Raw genomic sequence first — 20,070 nt, 5'->3', positions numbered from 1 at the left:
GCGTTCCTGCGCTCTCCCACCCCTCGCAGGGAAGAGGCCCTGCTCTCCAAGGAAGTGGAGGGGAGTTTGGGAGCCCCTGTTGTGCTATAGGGAAGGAGGATGGGAAACCCCTACCCTCTGCCGGGAGGCCAGGAGGATAGGGGATCCCCTCCTCTGCACTTCAAGAGAGCATAGGAGAGCAAGTCCCCCCACCCCCAGTCCTATGACTAGGAGGCCCCCAAGGTTAAAGGGTGGACGGCCCCCTCCAAGCTGCGCTCTGTGACCCTGGAGAGGAGATGGGGAGGATTGCTCCCCCTTCCAGGCGGCCCACTGAGAACCCGAGATCTGGAAAGTGGCGGTATCCCTCCTAGCTGCCCTCTGAGATAGTTGGGGGTGGGGAGAAGGGAGGTCAGGAGACCTGGCAATGCTCGGAGCCAGGTGGGAGGCGGAGAGGGCAGAGATTGAGCCCCCCACCCCCATCTCGGCGTTCTGAGTTAGTGGAGAGGAGGGTTGGAGTCCCTCCCACCGCACTCAACACCCAAGCTGTGCCGGGGTAGGGCAGAGGAGGGCTGACCACCTGGTGGCTGAGCGTGGGAGAGCACAGGGGGAGGACCACTCGGGTTCCAGCGCGGCCGGTGCCTCCCGCCCACTCCTGCTCCATCCGTCAGCACCCGGCTTTCCCAGCTCCCGGCCCGCCGTCGGGGGGCGGTGGCTGGGGGACGCCGGGCGCCGCCCCTGCGCGGAGACCGGCTGCGCGGCGCGGGGTGGGGGGAGGCGGGCCGAGGGGCCCCTGTCGAGCCCGCCCCTCCCGCGTGGTGGCGGCGGCGGCGCCCAGAGCTGCCCCCGAGGCCGCCGCCCGGCCCCCGCCCGCACGTCAGAGCGCCCATCCTGGGGCGCCGAGCTCCGCCCGCGCCGGAGGCCCCTGCGCGCAGCTCCAGGCGCCGGCAGCCGGGCCGGCCGAGGCGGCACGGGCGTGGGACGTGGGCGGGCGGCGGCGGCGGCGAGCGGCGCTGGCCGGGCCGGGCGCGCACGGCGGGCGCCCCGCGAGCCGCCGCGATGTGGCAGGGGGCAATGCGGCGCCGCCGCTACCTGCGGGACCGCGCCGAGGCTGCTGCGGCGGCGGCGGCGGGCGGCGGCGATGGGCTGCCGCGGTCCCGGGACTGGCTTTACGAGTCCTATTACTGCATGAGCCAGCAGCACCCGCTCATCGTCTTCCTGCTGCTCATCGTCATGGGCTCCTGCCTCGCCCTGCTGGCCCTCTTCTTCGCGCTCGGGCTGGTGAGTGGCCTCCCCGCGGCTTCCGCCCGCGCAGTCCCGGCCCCCGAGAGGGACCCGGCCCGCCGAGCCGCGTCCCGCCGGGCGCTGTGGTCCTGGGCCCGCGGCTCCCTGTCCCTCCTGCGGGCCGGCGGCCGGCCTGGCTCGGGCAAGGGTTGCGGGCAACGGAAAAGTTTTCTCGGAAGGTTCTGCCCAAAATAAAGTTGCCAAGGTGTTCGCCAGGTGGGCGGCGGGGCGTGCGGTTTGTACATCCGTGCGCACCCGCTGGGAAACTCCGCAGCGCTTTCCAGAGGCTGCCGCTGCCAGCGACACCCGCTCGCGCTGGACTCAGCCGAGTCAACCCTCGGCTTCCCCGGCGGGTCCGCTGCCTCCGGCCCCTTTCCACTGCCTCAGCCCTGAGCTCGCGTTTCGAGTTTGTATTGGGCATTATTAAACTCATTAAATAAAAAGCCTGCCTTGGGAAAGTGGATAGTGACAAGGAAAATGTAAATAAAATAAAATAAAATATTCTTATCTTTAAATGTGTAGGTGGTTTAGCCCCATGGACAGAAAGTGGCGGCGTGGTGTTGACCCTTTGTGACTTTTGCGTCCTCAGATTGTACGAATACGAAGCATGTGGGATGATCCATGCTCCTCCGTTTCTGGAGTGGTTAATGTGTTTACGGGGCTGGACAGGTTATGAAAGTGGATTGTTCTCTGGGCGCATTCTGGAGCCCGACAGCTGATGCCAGTCTGGCCAGTTTATGTTTTTCCAGCCCAGACCCTTGGCCGCTGTCTTCAGCAGCGAGAGGAAATCTGTAGATGGCGGTAACTTCCTGTTACTGGTCTCTCCAAGTCTGTGGTTCAAACTTTTGTACCGGCTGTGATGTGCGTATGCAGCTTTGGTGCCGGCCGTGGATTGTCGATTATCCAGTGGGATTTTATTTTATTTATTTATTGTTTTGGTCAGTGGTTGATCTGGGAATGTCTCCACTGAATGATACTTTCATAGACTTAGACTATAAACAAGCACCCGTATTTATTTGCATGCACCAGCAAAGAAGTGGATCTTGCTTATGTTTCACCAAGTGCATAAAATAGCTGTCCTTGATATTTGGCAGTTTGTTTCGGATTATCCTGAGCCAGATGGTGTTCAAATGTTATGCATAGGAAGAATTGTAACCATCATGATTTCTTTTTAAATGAAACTTTCTTTCACCCTCCCCCCCCACTTGATGGCTGCTGTCTTCTGATCGAGTTGTATGAGGTAAGAATACAAAATAGAACCTAGGAGATGGTGAAGTCACAGACCACACACTGGTTCTTGTACAATAAAACAGAGCAGAGAGCACACTTCGGATCATTGCAGATGGGATGTGGGGCCAGGGCAGCCCTCACACCCCTGCCTGTAATTGGCCTTGCATTCTCGCTGGGATGCAGTCGTTAGCTCTATTTTATTACTTTTAAAACTGAAAAGTACTGGCAGAGGGACCTCTGCTCTATCTTATTGGCAAGCTGGGTGTCTAAAGACATCTCCTTTTTGTTCCTCTCGTTGCAGGGAAGAAAAAACATTGACTTTTTCCTTTGAAAATCTGTTCTGCCAGGGCATTTCGGCTCGTGATTCTCTTGAATCTGTAATTCAAACCTGTTCTGGCTTGTTCTTTTCTAAATGGAAGGAGGAGCAGGTGATAGTCTATTTATAGCACCTTTAATATATTTAAAGACAAGTGTGAAGTTCATGCCTCCCTACACAAGCCACTTAGTTTTCTATGATAGAGCAAACCCTCATTTCTTAAGCCTCATTGGTACAGATGTTCCTGAATGGCTCAGCCAGAGATTGAGTGTAGTCCGGCTTCACGCACCCTTTGAATTATCTCGGTTCTTTGCTTTAGTTTTTCTTTATGCAATTCCTTAACATTCCACTTTTCGTGGTGCAAATGTTAAACTGGTATCCTTTAAAAACTTTATCCAGACATCTTTTCCTTGATAAATCAACCCTTTCCATTCTTCCCTTGAATTCAGCTTTTAAGCCCTGGGCAGGCATTTCCCATGGCATGGCTGTCACTCACAGTGAGATCCAGAGGCAGTGAAATGGACCCTGTTCTTGGCTGAACCTGGTCTATCATGATCTCACATTCACCATGTAACTCCATCAAAGACAAGAGCTGTGCAGAAATGTTCCAGAATCAGAAACAGTAACTTGGCATGGTAGAAAGGTGACCTTCTTGTGGAGCTGGGCTGCAGGGCCAACTCAGGAGAGAGGGCTCCAAGAAATGGGCACTACCTTCCTAAACTGGACCTGGTTAGGCACTGGCATGATTCTGAGCTCCCATTAGCTGGTTTCTATTTTGATTTTAGTAACAGCATAACCAGCATTTCTCCTCTCCAAAAAATGTTCCCATCCAGATAGTCAAACACAGGGTAAGAACACTTGAAGATACAGTGTTGCTTAGAGTCATGTCCCCATGAGTGGGATCAGTTCCTCTCTCAGACCTAGAGAACTTTGTTTCTAAGAGATCTCTAACTGCTTTGGGGCCCTGCTGGGTTCTCTACCCTGGAGGACTTTACTTGAATAGCAGGACTGTTCTGTAATTCAGGAGTTAAGCAGATCTATTTTTGCTGCATAAAATCTTGGACAGATTCCTTCTTTCCCCTGGATCTGCCTGATTTTGATTTCCATTAGACTTTCATCAATTCTTGTAAAAGAAAAAGTCTGGCAATTTCAGGGCACATCCCTCATCTCCTAGAACATTTGGACTACAAAATGATCTTAACATAATCCAACTACAGAGGGATTTTTTGCCATGTATAATATGTAGTCGCCTTTGTATGATTTTAAGAATATAATAAAAATGAGCTTTGTTTTTCTATTTCCCTAATTGACATTATTCATAAAATGATTTCATTAAATTTCAGTATATGGTCAATTTATGATTCTGCATTGCTGACCATGAAGTTAAAGAAATCCTTAAAGCATCTTTCTTCAACTGTGGAAATAAATCCTAAATGGTAACTTAACAGTTTTGCTTGATTGATTATTTTCTACGTAAGAACTATTAAGTTACTTTAATCCCATATTGGTAATAATTATCTTAAGACATGACGCAAAGTAAATAGAACTTGTGATGGTACACATATTTCTTGAATTTTAATATTCAGTTTAGTGATATAAAACTATTTTCTGTTTTAATGAAAAATCTGATTTGTAGTTTTTTTTCAACGTCAGTTTATTTAGTGTCTACCAAGTGTCAGGAATGGAGGTAATGATGAGGATGCTGAACACAATGCACTTGACCCCTGGTATCAGGAGACCAAGCCTGAAGTTCTAAGCCTTAGTGTGTCACTTTTTAGAACTGATTCACATTCCTGAATGCATTGAAATCCTTTCTGAGAATTTAATGCTTTCATTTATTATGTCCAAAATCAGCCAGCTTTTCTCAAAATTTGCCTGTCACTGTTAAGAAAGGTTGCTATACATTTTTTTAGTTTGTCAAAATACCAGCTGGCTTCAGTCAGATTTGTTTTGGTTAAAATTTATGATTAGGAGTAGTCAATATTTCAGTTTGAGCAAAAAGATTGTATTAACATAAATTTTAAGTAGTCAGATACGACAATGAAATAGGTTTGTTGGGTTTTTTAGCATGATACTGAAATAAGAGTATACACTTTTATAAAATAGAAATAAATATATGTATGATTAAAAATAGTGCCCCACCTTGTTTATTTTATGGTGATGCGATGAGCTAGATTTTTAAAATAGTAACCATAGTACTTTTTTTTTTTTTTTGGCAGTTTTTGGCCGGGGCTGGGTCTGAACCCTCTACCTCCGGCATATGGGGCCGGTGCCCTACCCCTTTGAGCCACAGGTGCCACCCTAACCATAGTACTTTTTATTACAAATCAGTTTTTCAGCATCAGGGATTTTCTCTAAAGGCAGATGTATCAATGTGTTTCATTTATCTGTACATTAAGGAAGAATCTTATTCTTTCAAATGTAAGAAACAGACCCAACCATTTGTGGAGGGAAATTATCTTTATTTTTCCCAGTCTTTCAGCATCCCGAGAGGGTGGAAGAATCACCCCTTCCTTGGGGGCTGAAGGCTAGGAAGGCGGGTACATATCATCAGCATCTCGTCTGGGGAACAGGACATTCTGAGCTTACTTTCCCTAGTCCTGTAATTCTAGGAAAGGGAGGAGAATAGAGTATGTTTTTAGATATTGGAGTAAAAGTAGCTAAAGATACATCTTTTTGTGCATTTCTATACATGCAAGAAAATCTTACTCTGCAGGTGTTTGTAATTTGCAACCAGTAATTCTCTAAGTCATTTTAGTTATAATTTACCTGTTGTGTTACAAAGGCCAAGGAAAAGCTGTAATTTTCTGCAGGAAGGTGGTTGCAATTTTGAGCAGTAGCAAGGAAGTATTTGGAAGCATTCTTTGGGTTTTGAAATGCATAATTAAATATGTACACTACCCAGCACCTTGCCTTCCCTGTTTTGAAAAGGCTGTGGAGAGCGTTCATTAGGAGTGTCTCTCTGTGTTGGAGTTTTGGCTTTATCCCCTTCTACTTACGGCACTGGGAAAATTGTTTAGCTTGTGTATCGATTTCCTTGTTTGTCAAGGCATAGTACCTGCCATGTAAGCCAATTAAATGGTCTGAATTAGTACAGGCAAAACCGTCAGAACAACGCCTGCCATAGAGTAAGCCCCCAGGAAATGTTCGCTAGTCCTTGGTCCTTTGCCGTTGTTGTGTTTTCACTCTGTGCTCACATTGCATTAGAGCTGGAAATGCACCCCTTCTCCAGATGAGGAAACTGAGAGGTGAACTCATCCTTCAAGATCACACAGTGGCAATGCTGGGTGACTTTGCTGGAGAACATTGGAGGTCTAGAATGCCCAGGTGTGGTCTTGGCACAGTGCCAATTTTCTTGTTGAAATTTCCTGCTGATACAAACACCTTCAGTTTTCTTTCTGTGTAACAGTTCCCTTTCAGTGTTTTTCTCTATCTGTATTAAAGGAATACTGCCTTGCCTCACAATTCATTTATTCATTGAACACTTGCATCATATATTTTCATCATGGCCAATATCCCCAGTATCATCCTTGTCTAGCAGACCTTCCACTGTGGCTTTGTTTTTGTTATCTGAGAAGTTCTTAAGACCAGAGCTTTTCAGAGCCATTCCTGTTTAGTTGTGATTCTTACTAATATTTTAAAATCAGATATTCTACTGAACACCAATAGAGCTGATATATAAAACTGAAATTGCCTATGAACTTTATGGACACTCTGTATTACTCTGTTAAAGGTACGTTAATGATTGCACTCCTCACTTGGAGGATATGTGATTGTTCATGATCAGAGGGTTCAAGCTGGATGTTTGGGCATGCTCCACTGCTTTACTCATCCTTTCTTTTGTTTAATACATATATTTGTGTATAACAGTGCTGTATGTATTTATAGAGAGAGCACGATAAAGCAAGTATCTAATGTAGTCAATACTAACGTGGGACCAATAAACACCTACATGCCCGCACAATAGAAAAATGCAACTGGTCCCTTCTAAACTTGAGCTTGACCTTGAGATAATCCATTGCACTTGGCTTATTCTTCCTTTTGCTATTTACTGAGCACCTCCAGGGAAAGCCCTGTGTTTGGCACTGCCTTGGTGGCCATCCACCCTGAAATGGTTGTGTTTCCTTAAACTACTGTTTACTCTTTAGGGTCACCTGTCATTCCGGACCCCGGAATGAGGGCATCCACGGCTGACCCAGAGCACCCTCCATATCTCTGTGCTTCGTACCAAACTTGACCTCTCCTTGTAGAACTTAAACAGCCCAACCTTTGCTGAATGCTTCTACCTATGTTGTTTTGTGCCTGTGATGCTTGCAAAGCTCATGAAATAGAAAAAAATAATTTGATGTATTACTGTTGTCTGAAGTTGGAGAATAACTTCGAGGATTCATCATGGCTCCTCAACTCATTGTTAGTTCCTTCAGGAAGAGATTTAACATTCCTTGCATTTAATGTAACACACAGGGTTGACTATATTGCAGGTGCTTAATTAACATATGCATAATTTACTTTTACCATGTGGTTACATTTTCCTTACTAGCATTTTCATCTGCTAGCCTGCTGGTAAAAGTACAAACTGTGTGGTTAGACCTGGATCTAGGCCTCAGTTTTGCCACTAAACATGTGTTCCTGATGAGCTAATTTATCTGACCTTCAGTTACTTCTTCTGTGAAATAAAAGGAATGACAGAACCAGGCTCATGGAGCTCTGTTGGGAATTAAGTAAGATAGATCATGAGATGATTCAGCACATATCATACCCCAAACAAGTGTAAGTGTCCATTGTTACTCTGTTTGTACCATTGAAGGTTCTCTTTGTTGGGGTCTTTTGTAGATGTATTTTGGACTGAAAACTAGATAAGTACCAGGATTTTTAAATCTGAGTGTGAATGTGGGGGATACATTTCTATTTATGTGATAAATATTTGTGATAAAAATTTGGGCTATTAAGTTAAAAGCAGAGACAGGGAGAAGCATAGATTATTTCATTAAAAGTTGCATTTGGACATAAGTTCAACATTCTGCAGTACGAAAACTCTTGCAAAGTTGATATTCATATTGACTTTCATACCTTTCAGTTTTATTAGCTCTGATAATTTTATATAAAATTAACAAGGGCAGTGAGAAGATATGTGTCATGTAGTTTCCCGGTATCAAACTGGGAAATGAAGACTATGCAATTCTAGTTTGCAACCACCAGGTGCATTGGGGGAAAGAAAAGGACTATTGAGTCAGCTCATGAGCTTGATTCATTTGACAAAAGTAAGCGTATGCTAATTCTTCAATGCCCTTTTTTATATAAGGTTACAGGAAAAATGACAAGGAAGGAACCGAGAAGAGGTTTGGAAGACTTCGTTTTCCCTGCTGTTTCAGGCCGTGTTACCAATAATTCCTTTTGTTCCATCTTTTCTTTTTGCTTCTGCTTGTACTTTTGTCTCCAAAATCCAGACTCAGGTGACAGAGTAAGAAGACCTTTAATCACCCCCCCAGACCCAAAAAAGAAAAAAAACATTAAGAGCCAATTAGTTTTCTGACCCTTCCAGAATTCTAGAATGACTGTGCTGAGAAAGGATGACTATACAGACCTGGGCATGGCTTGCAGAGACGCATGAAGCAAATTGTACCTCAGACTTGAACTTTTGAGAAACTTGTGCTTGAAATGGAAATTTTCAAAATTAAAACAATAAAATCTATCGAATGAACAATTGATTACATTTGAAACACGCAAAGTACAGTAATTTCTTTTTAGAACATTGACATTCTGAAGATTTCGCTGGATTGTGTGAGTGAATCATGGCTCTGGGTCATCTCCCCAAAGACAGCCCCTGGTGGAGAAGATGGCCCATCAGCACTATCATACCTGGAGCCCTTACTAGGGGGTCTTGGAGTTAGATGTTCTACTGGTTTACACCATGTCCTTTACTATCCCTGAGATGGTCTTGAGATGCACAGCTAGGAAAAGTTAGAACTCAACGGTGCTATTTTTATTCCCATGTTCTTGCTCCCAAGACTGAATTAGTGTGAATTGTTTGTGAGTTTGTGTGTGTGTGTGTGGTTTTTAGTGTCCGCTATTATTTTTTAAAAGCTAAATAGAGAATAAATGGCAAAATAATTAAAATTTCAAGCTACAATCGTTTGGGGGCTTTTTTAAATAGAAGCCATTCTTGCTGGAGTCAGGTGATACCTCATTGTGGTTTGGACTCGCGTTTCCCTAATGAGTAGAGATGCGGAGCATTTTTTCATGAGTTTCTTGGCCATTAATATATATCTTCATTTGGAAAGTTTCTGCTTGTGTTTGCCCAGTTTTTAGTGGCGTTGCCTGGTCATTTCTTCCTGATTTGTTTGGGCTCTTTGTAGGTTGTGCGTTATCAGCCCTTCTCAGATGTATGACATGTGGATATGGTCTCCCATTCTGTAGGTTGTCTGTTTGCTGTTTCTATTGTGTCCTTGGCTGTGTAGAGCTTTTGAATTTGACCAGGTCCCATTTATTTTTGTTGGTGTTGATAAGGAGAGAAAGGAACTCGGGTATGCTGTTCGTGGGACTGCAAATTAGTGCAGCCTCTAGGGAAAATGGTGTAGAGATACTTCAGAGAACTTAAAGTAGACCTGCCATTTGACCTAGCAGTTTCCCGCTGTGGGTATACTCCCAAAGGAAGAAAGCTCATTTTATAAAAAGGGCACCTGCACTTAAATGCTTATAGCAGCACAATTTACAATCACAAAGATGTGGAAACAACCCAAGTGCTCACCAATACATGACTGGTTTAATAAAATGTGGTATATGCTATGTACTATGGAATACTACTCAGCCTTAAAAAAAATGGTGATCTAGCATCTTTTTGGACGACATGGAGGGAACTGGAAACCAGTCTTCTAAGAGTAGAGAAACAGACACATGTACTCAATATCAAATGGAAATAATAGATCACCACTAACTGCAGATACAGAAGTAAATCTCAGTGAAAATCAAACTGAGGTGAGGTCAGAGGAGGGTATGAATAAATTCACAGCTTTTTGGTACAGGGCACACTATCTGGGAGAAGGGAGCCTTTACATGTATAACTTTTTTTTTGTGTGTGGTTTTTGGCTGGGGCTGGGTTTGAACCCGCCACCTCCAGCACATGGGACTGGCACCCTACCCCTTTGAGCCACAGGCACTGCCCCTTACATGTATAACTTTGACTCAATCTGTATAAAAACAAAGTTTGTAAATAAAATGTATATCCTCTAATATTCTGAAATTAAAAAAAAGAATCATGAATGCTAACTACCAGGAGATAAGCTGTGTTGATGGACACAGCCCATGTATTTCATATTATGAACATTATTTTCAACTGTCTCTTTGTCAGTATTTATTGCTGTAAAATTTTATTTCTAAAGAAAAAAATAAGTGAAAGTCATTTTAAACAAAAAAGAAGATCAAGCTACTAGTGATCTCTGTACTTTACAAAGAAAACAACATTTTAGGGTAGTCCATGAATAGAACCAATAAAAGCGATGGATGTTAGAAATTCAATGAAGAGATGAGATAACTGTAAATCCCGGAGGTGATAAAGAAGTGTTAGCATAGCTCAGACATGTGGTGAACTTGATGTCTGTGCCTTTCCCATCACAATCAAGCAGGTGATAAAGAAGTGTTAGCATAGATCAGATGGTGAACTTGAGGTCTGTGCCTTTCCCATCACTGACTGCCATGAATTCGAACACACAACATCCATGTTTGTTACCATTGGGGTTTAGGTGGACAAAAGGAGATCAATCACTTGATTAATCTTTGTTTCTTGATCAGAATCCTCTTTGATATATATCTGGCTCACTTCTTTATATTAATAAAGCATTTCTATCTGTATGTCCCATCCATCCCATTTCCCTGTCTACCCTCTGATGGAAACTTCATATTGTGATTGTTTTTTGATATTCTCTTGCTTTTCTTTTTGTTCATTTTATCACACACACACACACCGTTTTCCTGGTGGAGAATCAGTTGTTACTGATCCATTTCCGTTACCCTTGTCTCACATCTGTCCTATTTCAGAATTCCATGTATGAATGGCTGATTGTTTAGGTTCTTGTTTTGTTTTTATTGCTATACTACTGTGCACACACACAGTATATAAATAATTTGTGTGGTTTTATAATGAATATTTATATTGAGCAGGGCAAGTCACACCTTCTTACTCGGCTCCTTTGAAAGTACCTTAATTATTCTTGACCTTCTGCTCCTCCATGTAAACTTTACAGTTAACTTACATCAGTCTCATGTGGAAGCCCATTGGGAGTTTTTTCAGTGTCGTGTTGAATCTGTTGATTCATTGCTGAGAATTGATGTTTTATGCTATTAAATTTTTCTGTTCCGAGCACAGGCCGTCTCTCTCCATTCATTTGTATGCTTCGGCGAGGTTTTCCTTGATGCTTTTCTCACTCACTCCTCAGTCTGACCATATGTTTTGTAGATTGTTGCTTACTGTCAGTGGCATTTTTCTTTCTTTCTCTTTGTTGCTTTTATTGTTTTAGGTTTATTGAGGGCACAAAGAATTAGGTTACACTGTTTGCGGTTGTTAGGTAAAGTCCCTTTTATTATTGTTTTCCTTCCCCAGAGGTGCACTGTACCCTGTAACCCCCTCATCCCTCTCCTCCCTCTCCTTTCCCCATTCCCTCCCTACTTGAATTTATTTATTATTAAATCATAGCTGTGTACATTAATGCAATCATGGGGCACCATACACTGGTTTTATAAACAGTTTGACACATTTTTATCACACTGGTTAACATAGCCTTCCTGGCATTTTCTTAGTTATTTTGTTAAGACAATCATATTCTACATTTATTAAGTTTCACATGTACCCTTGTAAGATGCACCACAGGTGTAATTCCACCTGTCACCTTCCCTCCGCCCATCCTCCCCCTCCCTCCCCTCCCTTTCCCCTTTCCCCATATTCTTAGGTTATAACTGGGGTATAGCTTTCATATGAAAGCCATAAATTAGTTTCTGATTGGAGTTTTTCTCTTACGTGGGTCTGGATTAGATCACCTACTGGCTTCATTTTAGAATAGAGTACATTGGATTCTTGCTTCTCCATTCTCACGATACTTTACTAAGAAGAATGTGTTTCACCTTCATCCAGGTTAATACAAAAGATGGAACGTCTCCCTCTTTTTAATAGCTGAATAGTATTGCATGGTATACCTATACCACAGTTTGCTTCCTGTTTCTTGTTTCATTAATCCTGGATTAGTGAGCATTTAAGTTGTTTCCACATTTTGGCGATTGTAAATTGAGCTGCCATGAACAGTCTAGTGCAAATGTCCTTATGATAAAATGATTTTCTTTTTCTTCTGGGTAGATGCCTACTAATGGGCTTGCAGAATCAAATGGGAGGTCTAGTTTGAGTTCTTTGAGGATTCTCCATACTTCCTTCCAAAAAGGTTGTATTAGTTTGCAGTCCTACCAGCAGTGTAAAAGTGTTCCCTTCTCTCCACATTGGCACCAGCATCTGCAGCTTTGAGACTTTGTGATGTGGGCCATTCTCATTGGAGTTAGGTGATATCTCAGGGTAGTTTTGATTTGCATTTTTCTGATAATCAGGGCGATGAGCATTGTTTCAAGTATTTGTTAGCCATTCATCTGTCTTCACCAGAGATGGCATTTTTGAAATTATGATTTCTATTATGTTGTTCCTTGTATAAAGTAATATAATTGAATTTTGGATATTTATCTTATTGATATATTCAGGGAACTTGCTATTACATTCTGTTTGTTACTAGTCACTGGACTGTGGAGTTTTTCATGTATCCCAATAGACAATATGTCCACAAATAATTAGAGTTTTAGTTTTCCTTTTCCACTGCCAAAGTCTAAATTTCTTTCTCTTGTTTTATTATGCTGCTTAGGGAAATTAATATGGCTTTGACTGAAGTTGTGATTATGGGTACCATTTTTTCTGATTTTAAAGGAAATTAATATTTTTAGTTTTTTTCCCTAATTTTAAAGGGAATTCATTATATACACTTTCTACATTTTAGGATGATGTTTGTTGTAGGTTTTTGTAGCTATCATTTGAGTTTTCTTTTCATTCTAATTTATGATAAAGTTAACCTGTGATTGGGTATTGAATTTCACAAAATTGAGATGATCATGTGTTTTTCTGAGTGTTTTAAAATATATCAATATACTGAATAGTAATTATAGATTTTATGACGTTAAGCAATTGTTCTATTCCTGAGATAAATGTGATTTTCCTGATAACCTTTTATAAAAGATTAGATGTGATGTGCTAACATTTTGTTTAGGTTTTTTGCAAATATATTCTTTGGTAAATGATTGGGGATGCTCCTTTATTAAACTGTCATTTTTAAAATTAAACTTTGGCTAGTCTTATAAAGTAAATCATAAAATATGACTTCTTTTTTTGATTTTCTGAAAAAAATTCACCATGTTGGAAGGAGTTGATGGAATTTGCCTAGAAAGCCACGTGAGCTTGTGGATGTCTTTGTAGAGAGATTTTTAAAACTAGACTACAGTCACTTTGATTGTAAAAGGATTATTTTGTATTTCTAATTTTATTTATTTGGTCAGTTTTAATAAGATATTTTTCCAGGAATTTTTGCATTTTATCTAAATTACTCAAATCTAACAGCATGCATTTGATAATACTGTTCAGTTTTTGATGTTTTATATATGCTCTATCTGTGGTTTTAATTTAGAATATTATCTTTACATGCCTCTTATTTCCTTAATTAATCACATCAGATAGTCTGTGTTATTTTTACTTTTTGAAGAACCACCCTTCCTCTTTATTTTCTCTATTGCTTATTTTATTTATTTTTGTCCCTATCTTTAGTATCTCCTGTTATTTCGGTCAGAACGTATTACATTATGCTACGGAAAATCTTAGTGGCTTAACCCAGCAAAGGTTGATATTTTGTGTACGCTGCACAGCAAATGCGTGTTAGCAGAAGGACTCTCCTGTGGTAGTCACTCAGGGATTCAGGATGAAGGAAGGTGCATCCTAGAACTTTCTTTCCCTGTCACTACGCCACAGAATGCTTCAGTGTCCTACTGCTGACAATTAACATCTTTCACATGGGGTAGCCCCATACACTGAGGCTGGTGGGTTCAAACCCAGCCCCAGCCCCAGCCAGCTAAACAATAATAACAATAACAACAACAACAACAACAACATAGCCAGGCGTTGTAGCGGGCACCTGTAGTCCTAGCTACTTGGGAAGCTGAGGCAAGAGAATCGCTTAAGCCCGAGAGTTTGAGGTTGCTGTGAACTGTGATTCTATGGCACTCTACCGAGGGCGATATAGTAACACTCTGTCTCAGAAAAAAACAAAAACAAAACATCTTTCAAAAGATCTTTCAAAACATCATGGAAATAACACATCACTTTATTTTTCATTGTCCAGAGCAAGTGTTCTAGTTATCACGTGCTACCTAAAAATACCCTCAAAAGTTAGTGACCAAAAAGAGCATCATCATTTATCATCTGAATCCGCAGTCTGGGCAGGCTTGTGGGCATGGGGGGCTCAGAGGTGGGGCCTCTTCCCTTGGAGCCTTGCTCACTTTCCTAGCTGCCCATCTCACTGGTGGGTGGGGGCTGTTGACGAGGCACCTACCGATGGCCTCCCCACCATTCCTTGGCTTCTTGTATGAGCGCTGGGTTCCGGGAATGAGCATTCTAAAGAACAAGGTGGGAATGCAAGGTGTTTTTATGACCCTGTCTCTGTAGTCAGGGAAAACTGATTCTACTAGTGCTCTATTGGCTGAGATATCACCAAGACTGCCCAGGCTCAGCTGAAGGGGACACAGAGCCTCACCTCATGAGAGGCATGTCAGTGGCATGTGCAATGAGATATAGGGTGGGCCATGTATGGAAAATACAGTCTGCCATGGTAGCTTACATGGCCACACCTAACATCCAGATGCCCAGAAGGAGGGTGCATCAATTAGCTTAGCAGGTTGGAACAACTGCTCTTACTTAGCTCATAGTTCCGTGGGTCAGCTCTTGATTCTTCTGAGCTGGTTTCCCAGTTGACTTCTGCTCTCTGCTGGCCTTTCTCAGGTTTGTGCGGTCGGCTGACAGGTGAGTTGTTAACCAGATCACGAGGATGGTCTCATATACTTGCATGGCCAGTCTGCAGGCTGTCAGCTGTGACTGTGGTGGGCTGATGGGTCCCTGGGCTACATATCTTCTCTCATGAAACAGATTAACCTGAGCTCCTATGCGTGGAATTCTTCCAAAGAGCAGCAAGGAAGATGGTAAGCCCCAACCAAGCCCCGCCCAAGCGCTTTCAAGTCTTAGCTTGAATTATTCACCTGCTATTAGAAAGGCCAAAGAGGGCCAGAGTCAGTGTGGAAGAGAAGTACACAGGACACGGACTCAGGGAAGGGAGTTATTGAGGCCAGTTTGCAGACAAAACCATAACAAAGAGGTGAACTAGAGTGTTTAAAAGTTCTAATTACAACCATAGTCTACCTTCCAGTCACCCAATATATAGTTCATTCCCTTCTTAATAAAATATACATTTCGCTTTCTCACTAGAGACTACTTAAAAGTCACTGGGTGAAGGGGACTCTGTAGTTCAAAGGCAACAGTGAGCTGTCATGTCCACAGCAAGCCTGGTATGTCTTCTCTTGGTCTGGAGACAGTGGACTAAAATATCTTGTTGTCAACCATCTACTACTACCCCACTGATATAAAGGGTAACCACAGTAAGCCCTCCCATTATCCCACCAGAGGAATGACTCTCATTGTCCCTGGTTCATATGATTCTAAATCCACCCGGACAAGCAGCTGGAGTGTCCCCCCTGAGGCTGGGGGTTACTTCTTCCCTAGACTGTTCAGGAAATAGTCTTCTTGTCTGTCATTTTCCGTGGCCTCTGAATGTTCACTCCCTGAGATTCATTTTTGTTTACCATCTTTTTGACCACGTCTGAATTGTGTATTGGGGCTATCCCCTCCCAGTTTCTCTGCCCTCTTCCTGCCATAGGTCGAGAGAGAGTACAAAGATTTTTCTTTTTCACGTCTAGAACAGCCATGGTTCAGCTTAGTTCCTTTTTTGGAAACACACATCCTTCAAAATTTATGAGGTCTGACAATTCACGAATTTGCCACCATGCACTTGTGTTGGCAGCACTGTATAAACAGCTCTGTGAGGGTTCATAACCTTGGTTTATCAGCATCTCACAGCTGTGCTCATGTCAATGTGTGGTGGCGTCTTGCTGAGTGGCATTCATTATTGTTGCATGTTTTTGTGTGCCACGGAGAGAAAGTCAGAGCTTGAATTAGAGCAACAAATAAACATTAAATTCTTGTTAAGCTTGGCAAGAGTGGAAGTGAAATCAGGGACATGTTAGTCCAAGTGTATGGGGATAATGCCATGAAGAAAATGGCAGTGTGCAAATGGATTAAATGTTTTTCTGAAGGGAGAGAAAGTGTCACTGATGAAGAGAGGTCAGGGTGGCCAGTAACAGAGCTGATAAAAATATTGCAAAAATTTGTTGAGTCATTCATCAGAATTTTTCGGCTGATGATGAGAAGCATAGGGACTCAGTAAACCTCAATAGAGAAACAGGAAAATCTCAACTGAAAATCTTGGCATGAGGAAGATGTGTGCAAAACTGGTCCCAAAGGAGCTCATAAGCTAAGAAGGGACGAAGTTTACCAAGACCTTTTGGAAAGACAAGACAGTGTCTGGGCTGTATTATCACTGGTGATGAAACCTGGGTGCCCCAACATGGCGTGAAACAACGGAAGTCAGCCAATTCTTCACTGCCAAGAAAGTTCCGTCAGTGCAAATCATTACTCAAAAGGATGTTGCTACCCTTTTTTGATGTTAGATCATGCATTATACATTTCTATCAACTGGATAAACAGTTAACCAAGTTTACTATTTGGACTTGCCGAAAAGTCTGCATGAAAAAGTTGGAGAAAAACTACCTGAATTTTTCACCAACAATCCATGGCTTGTATCACAACAGTGCACCGGCTCGCACGGCACTGTCAATGAAAGAGTTTTTAGCCAGTAAAGATATAACTATATGGGAACACCTTTCCTACTCACCTGATCTGGCCTCCAATGACTTTTTTCTTCATCTGAATATAAAGGAAATATTGACGGGAAGACATTTTGATGACATTTCAGACATCAGGGATAGTATAAGGACAGCAAGTCTGATGGCCATTCCAGAAAAAGGGTTCCAAAATAGCTCTGAAGGGTGGAGTAGGCCCTGGTGTTAGTACATAGCTTCCCAAGGGGAGGACTTCAAAGGGGGCCATAGAGACATTCAGCAATGTGGCACTTTTTCTAGGATGAGTTTGCAAACTTAATTGTCAGACCTAGTATTCAGCTTCTTGGTTGTTTGATTTCGGTCTTCTCACAGTGTCAGTGGCCGTAGTCAAATTCCATTCAAGACATGCTTCTGGCAAGGTCTGCTTTGTTTCCCTGCCTTCTTGGCCCGAGCCCACATTGTGTGCCCTCGCTCTGTCTCTCTCTCTCTCACGTTCTTTCAGCCAGTGTCGACCGGGAGCCGTGTGGGATGCACACTTTCTTGGTCTTCTTTTTCTTGTGTCCGTTCTGTCCAGTTGGTAGGATCTACTGACAACGCACTCTTGGCTGGACTTTGACTCTGAGACACCTGCATCGATGCAGTTTTCTCCAGTAGTGACAGCATCACTGTCACTGGATTGCCCATGGCCACATTTAGGACCTTCTAAGGTCTGATGAAAAGCCAGCAACTCTTTCTCAAAAGGAGAATAATTATCTGCAGAGTAGTTAAGAAGTCTTCACAAAGCACTGGTTTAGGGGAAAAGTTAGAGCTTTCAGGGATATCCGTGAAGACGAATGTGGCTGATCACTCAAAGGGTGGCTGAAATGGGGGAGCCTCTGTGCTGTGCCTTGGCAGCCAGTGCCTGCTGGGCCCCTGGTCACCAGTGGCCAGCAGCTGGGAAGAAGAGGCTGGAGCCTGAGGCTGGGCAGAAGCCAGCCCGGTGCTCTGAGACTGCCTGTCTCATCTGACTGTGAAAACTTTGGAGGACTTGCTTCACTGTTGCCTTCCAAATCTTGCACAAATTCCTATTTTTTGGTTTGTTTGTTTTTTTAACTCTAGCCATGAACCATAGCAAGAAAAAGAGTCTGGGAAATGTGATAATCAGCAAAACAAAATTAATGCCTGAAAAACTCAGCTCAACTTTTAAAATTGTTACATCCCTCCAGTCACAACCATTAGTTATGGCATACCAAAAACCTGGATATGTACTGTGTACGGTGTTCTTTTCTTTTTTTTTATTGTTGGGGATTCATTGAGGGTATAATAAGCCAGGTTACACTGATTGCAATTGTTAGGTAAAGTCCCTCTTGCAATCATGTCTTGCCCCCAGAAGCTGTGGCACGCACCAAGGCCCCACCCCACTCCCTCCCTCCCTCTCTCTGCTTTTCCTTCCCCACCCATGACCTTAATTGTCATTAATTGTCCTCATATCAAAATTGAGTACATAGGATTCATGCTTCTCCATTCTTGTGATGCTTTACTAAGAATAATGTCTTCCACTTCCATCCAGGTTAATACAAAGGATGTAAAGTCTCCATTTTTTTTAATGGCTGAATAGTATTCCATGGTATACATATACCACAGCATGTTAATCCATTCCTGGGTTGGTGGGCATTTAGGCTGTTTCCACATTTTGGCAATTGTAAATTGAGCTGCAATAAACAGTCTAGTACAAGTGTCCTTATGATAAAAGGATTTTTTTTCCTTGTGGGTAGATGCCCAGTAATGGGATTGCAGGATCAAATGGGAAGTCTAGCTTGAGTGCTTTGAGGTTTCTCCATACTTCCTTCCAAAAAGGTTACACTAGTTTGCAGTCCCACCAGCAGTGTAAAAGTGTTCCCTTCTCTCCACATCCACGCCAGCATCTGCAGTTTTGAGATTTTTGTGATGTGGGCCATTCTCACACGGTGTTCTTTTAAAATTCCCATTATGGCTTTTTGTCCATGAAAAGTTTTTGAGAATTGTATTTTTATCTTACAAACGTGGTAACTTTTACGTTTTTGTTATGAAATCCTAACTTAAATTATGCTGTGATCAAAGACTGTGGGTCCCTGTGATGCCTCTTCTTTGAAATCCTTTGCAAGGTACATAATTTTTATAAATGTTCCATGTGGACTTGAGAAGCATCTTGTTCTGGCTAATAGATAGATGTGGAATTCTGCCTTTTTCAGTTAGGCCGGGCTTACTGATTATGATGTTCAAATTTTTTACATCATTTTGTTTGTTTTTATTTTTGTTTTATTGGTTTGGCCTTATCAATAGCAATATAGAGGGGTTGAAGTAATCTATTCCTGGGGAAGGAACTTTTCCCTCTGTGTACAGTTTTGCTTTACACACTTTGAGACTATTTTATTAAGTGTACAGGTGTTTAAAATTATTATAATTGCCTTTTTAGTCCCGTCTTGCCTTATGATAAAAAAGAGTGTGACTATATATGCAGATATGAATAAACATTTTTTATTATACATATATGGGAATATATGTATGTTCACACATACATCTGTAGTCAAATGTATATCATAAGAAAAGTCTGGCTTTGTTTTTCCCAGTGATCACTGTCATTTGTGGTGTGCTTGTGGCACCCTCAGTGAGCCGCAGCTGTGCAAAGTCTTTGTCACTGTACATGTGAAGACACAGCTTATGGCACTCAGCCCCTCACTCTGAGTTACACAGCAGGAAGGGGTAGGGAAGGGTTTCTGTCTTAAGTCTGTCTGATTTCAAGGGACTTCACTGAAATATCTTAAAAAAAAATAGGAAAGCAATCATTTACACTGTCCTTTACCCTCTAACTGAAAAATAATATTAACAGAAACAACAAAAAAAGTGGATGTGGAAAGTAATGAAAATACAGATAAGCTGCTGCCGGCTGGACAAGCATTTAAGAAGCAACACGGTTGTCACATATTAAGTAAAAGCATAGGGTATTTAATGGGCCCCGCAATTAGAGGCTGTCTAGAATTACTGGAAACGCACTTTAAATGAAAGGCTGGGCGTTTGGGGAGAGCAGTGGGAACCATTATCATCCCAGTAGACGGTACAGGGAAAAATCTCCTTTTTCTTTTAAAGGCATTTTGGTACATTTCATTTACTATGCATTAGATGGTAATTTTTTTCAATTAAAAAAGGCATTTTTAAAGGTACTGTAGTTTAGTACATTTTAGTAATAGTAAAAGCACATTTATACATTTCATTTAGTTTACACTATATGG

General features: G+C 42.4%; 1 protein-coding gene across 1 annotated transcript in view; it reads left to right on the top strand.

Annotated features, from left to right (window-relative positions):
* The first annotated feature begins 910 nt into the window (after positions 1 to 910).
* ADCY2 (adenylate cyclase 2) overlaps positions 911 to 20,070 on the top strand; it is a 458,247-nt gene continuing 439,087 nt past the window's right edge. Inside the window, exon 1 of the mRNA XM_053593134.1 lies at positions 911 to 1,257. Within this exon, the coding sequence (XP_053449109.1) occupies positions 1,036 to 1,257 (222 nt within the window). The 5' untranslated portion in view covers positions 911 to 1,035. The remainder of the gene's footprint in view (positions 1,258 to 20,070) is intronic.

The sequence above is a fragment of the Nycticebus coucang genome, chromosome 1 (assembly GCF_027406575.1).
Source record: "Nycticebus coucang isolate mNycCou1 chromosome 1, mNycCou1.pri, whole genome shotgun sequence".
NCBI classification, from domain to species: Eukaryota; Metazoa; Chordata; class Mammalia; order Primates; family Lorisidae; genus Nycticebus; species Nycticebus coucang.
The sequence above is the reverse complement of the archived record's forward strand: the minus strand, read 5'-3'. Positions and strand labels throughout refer to the sequence as shown.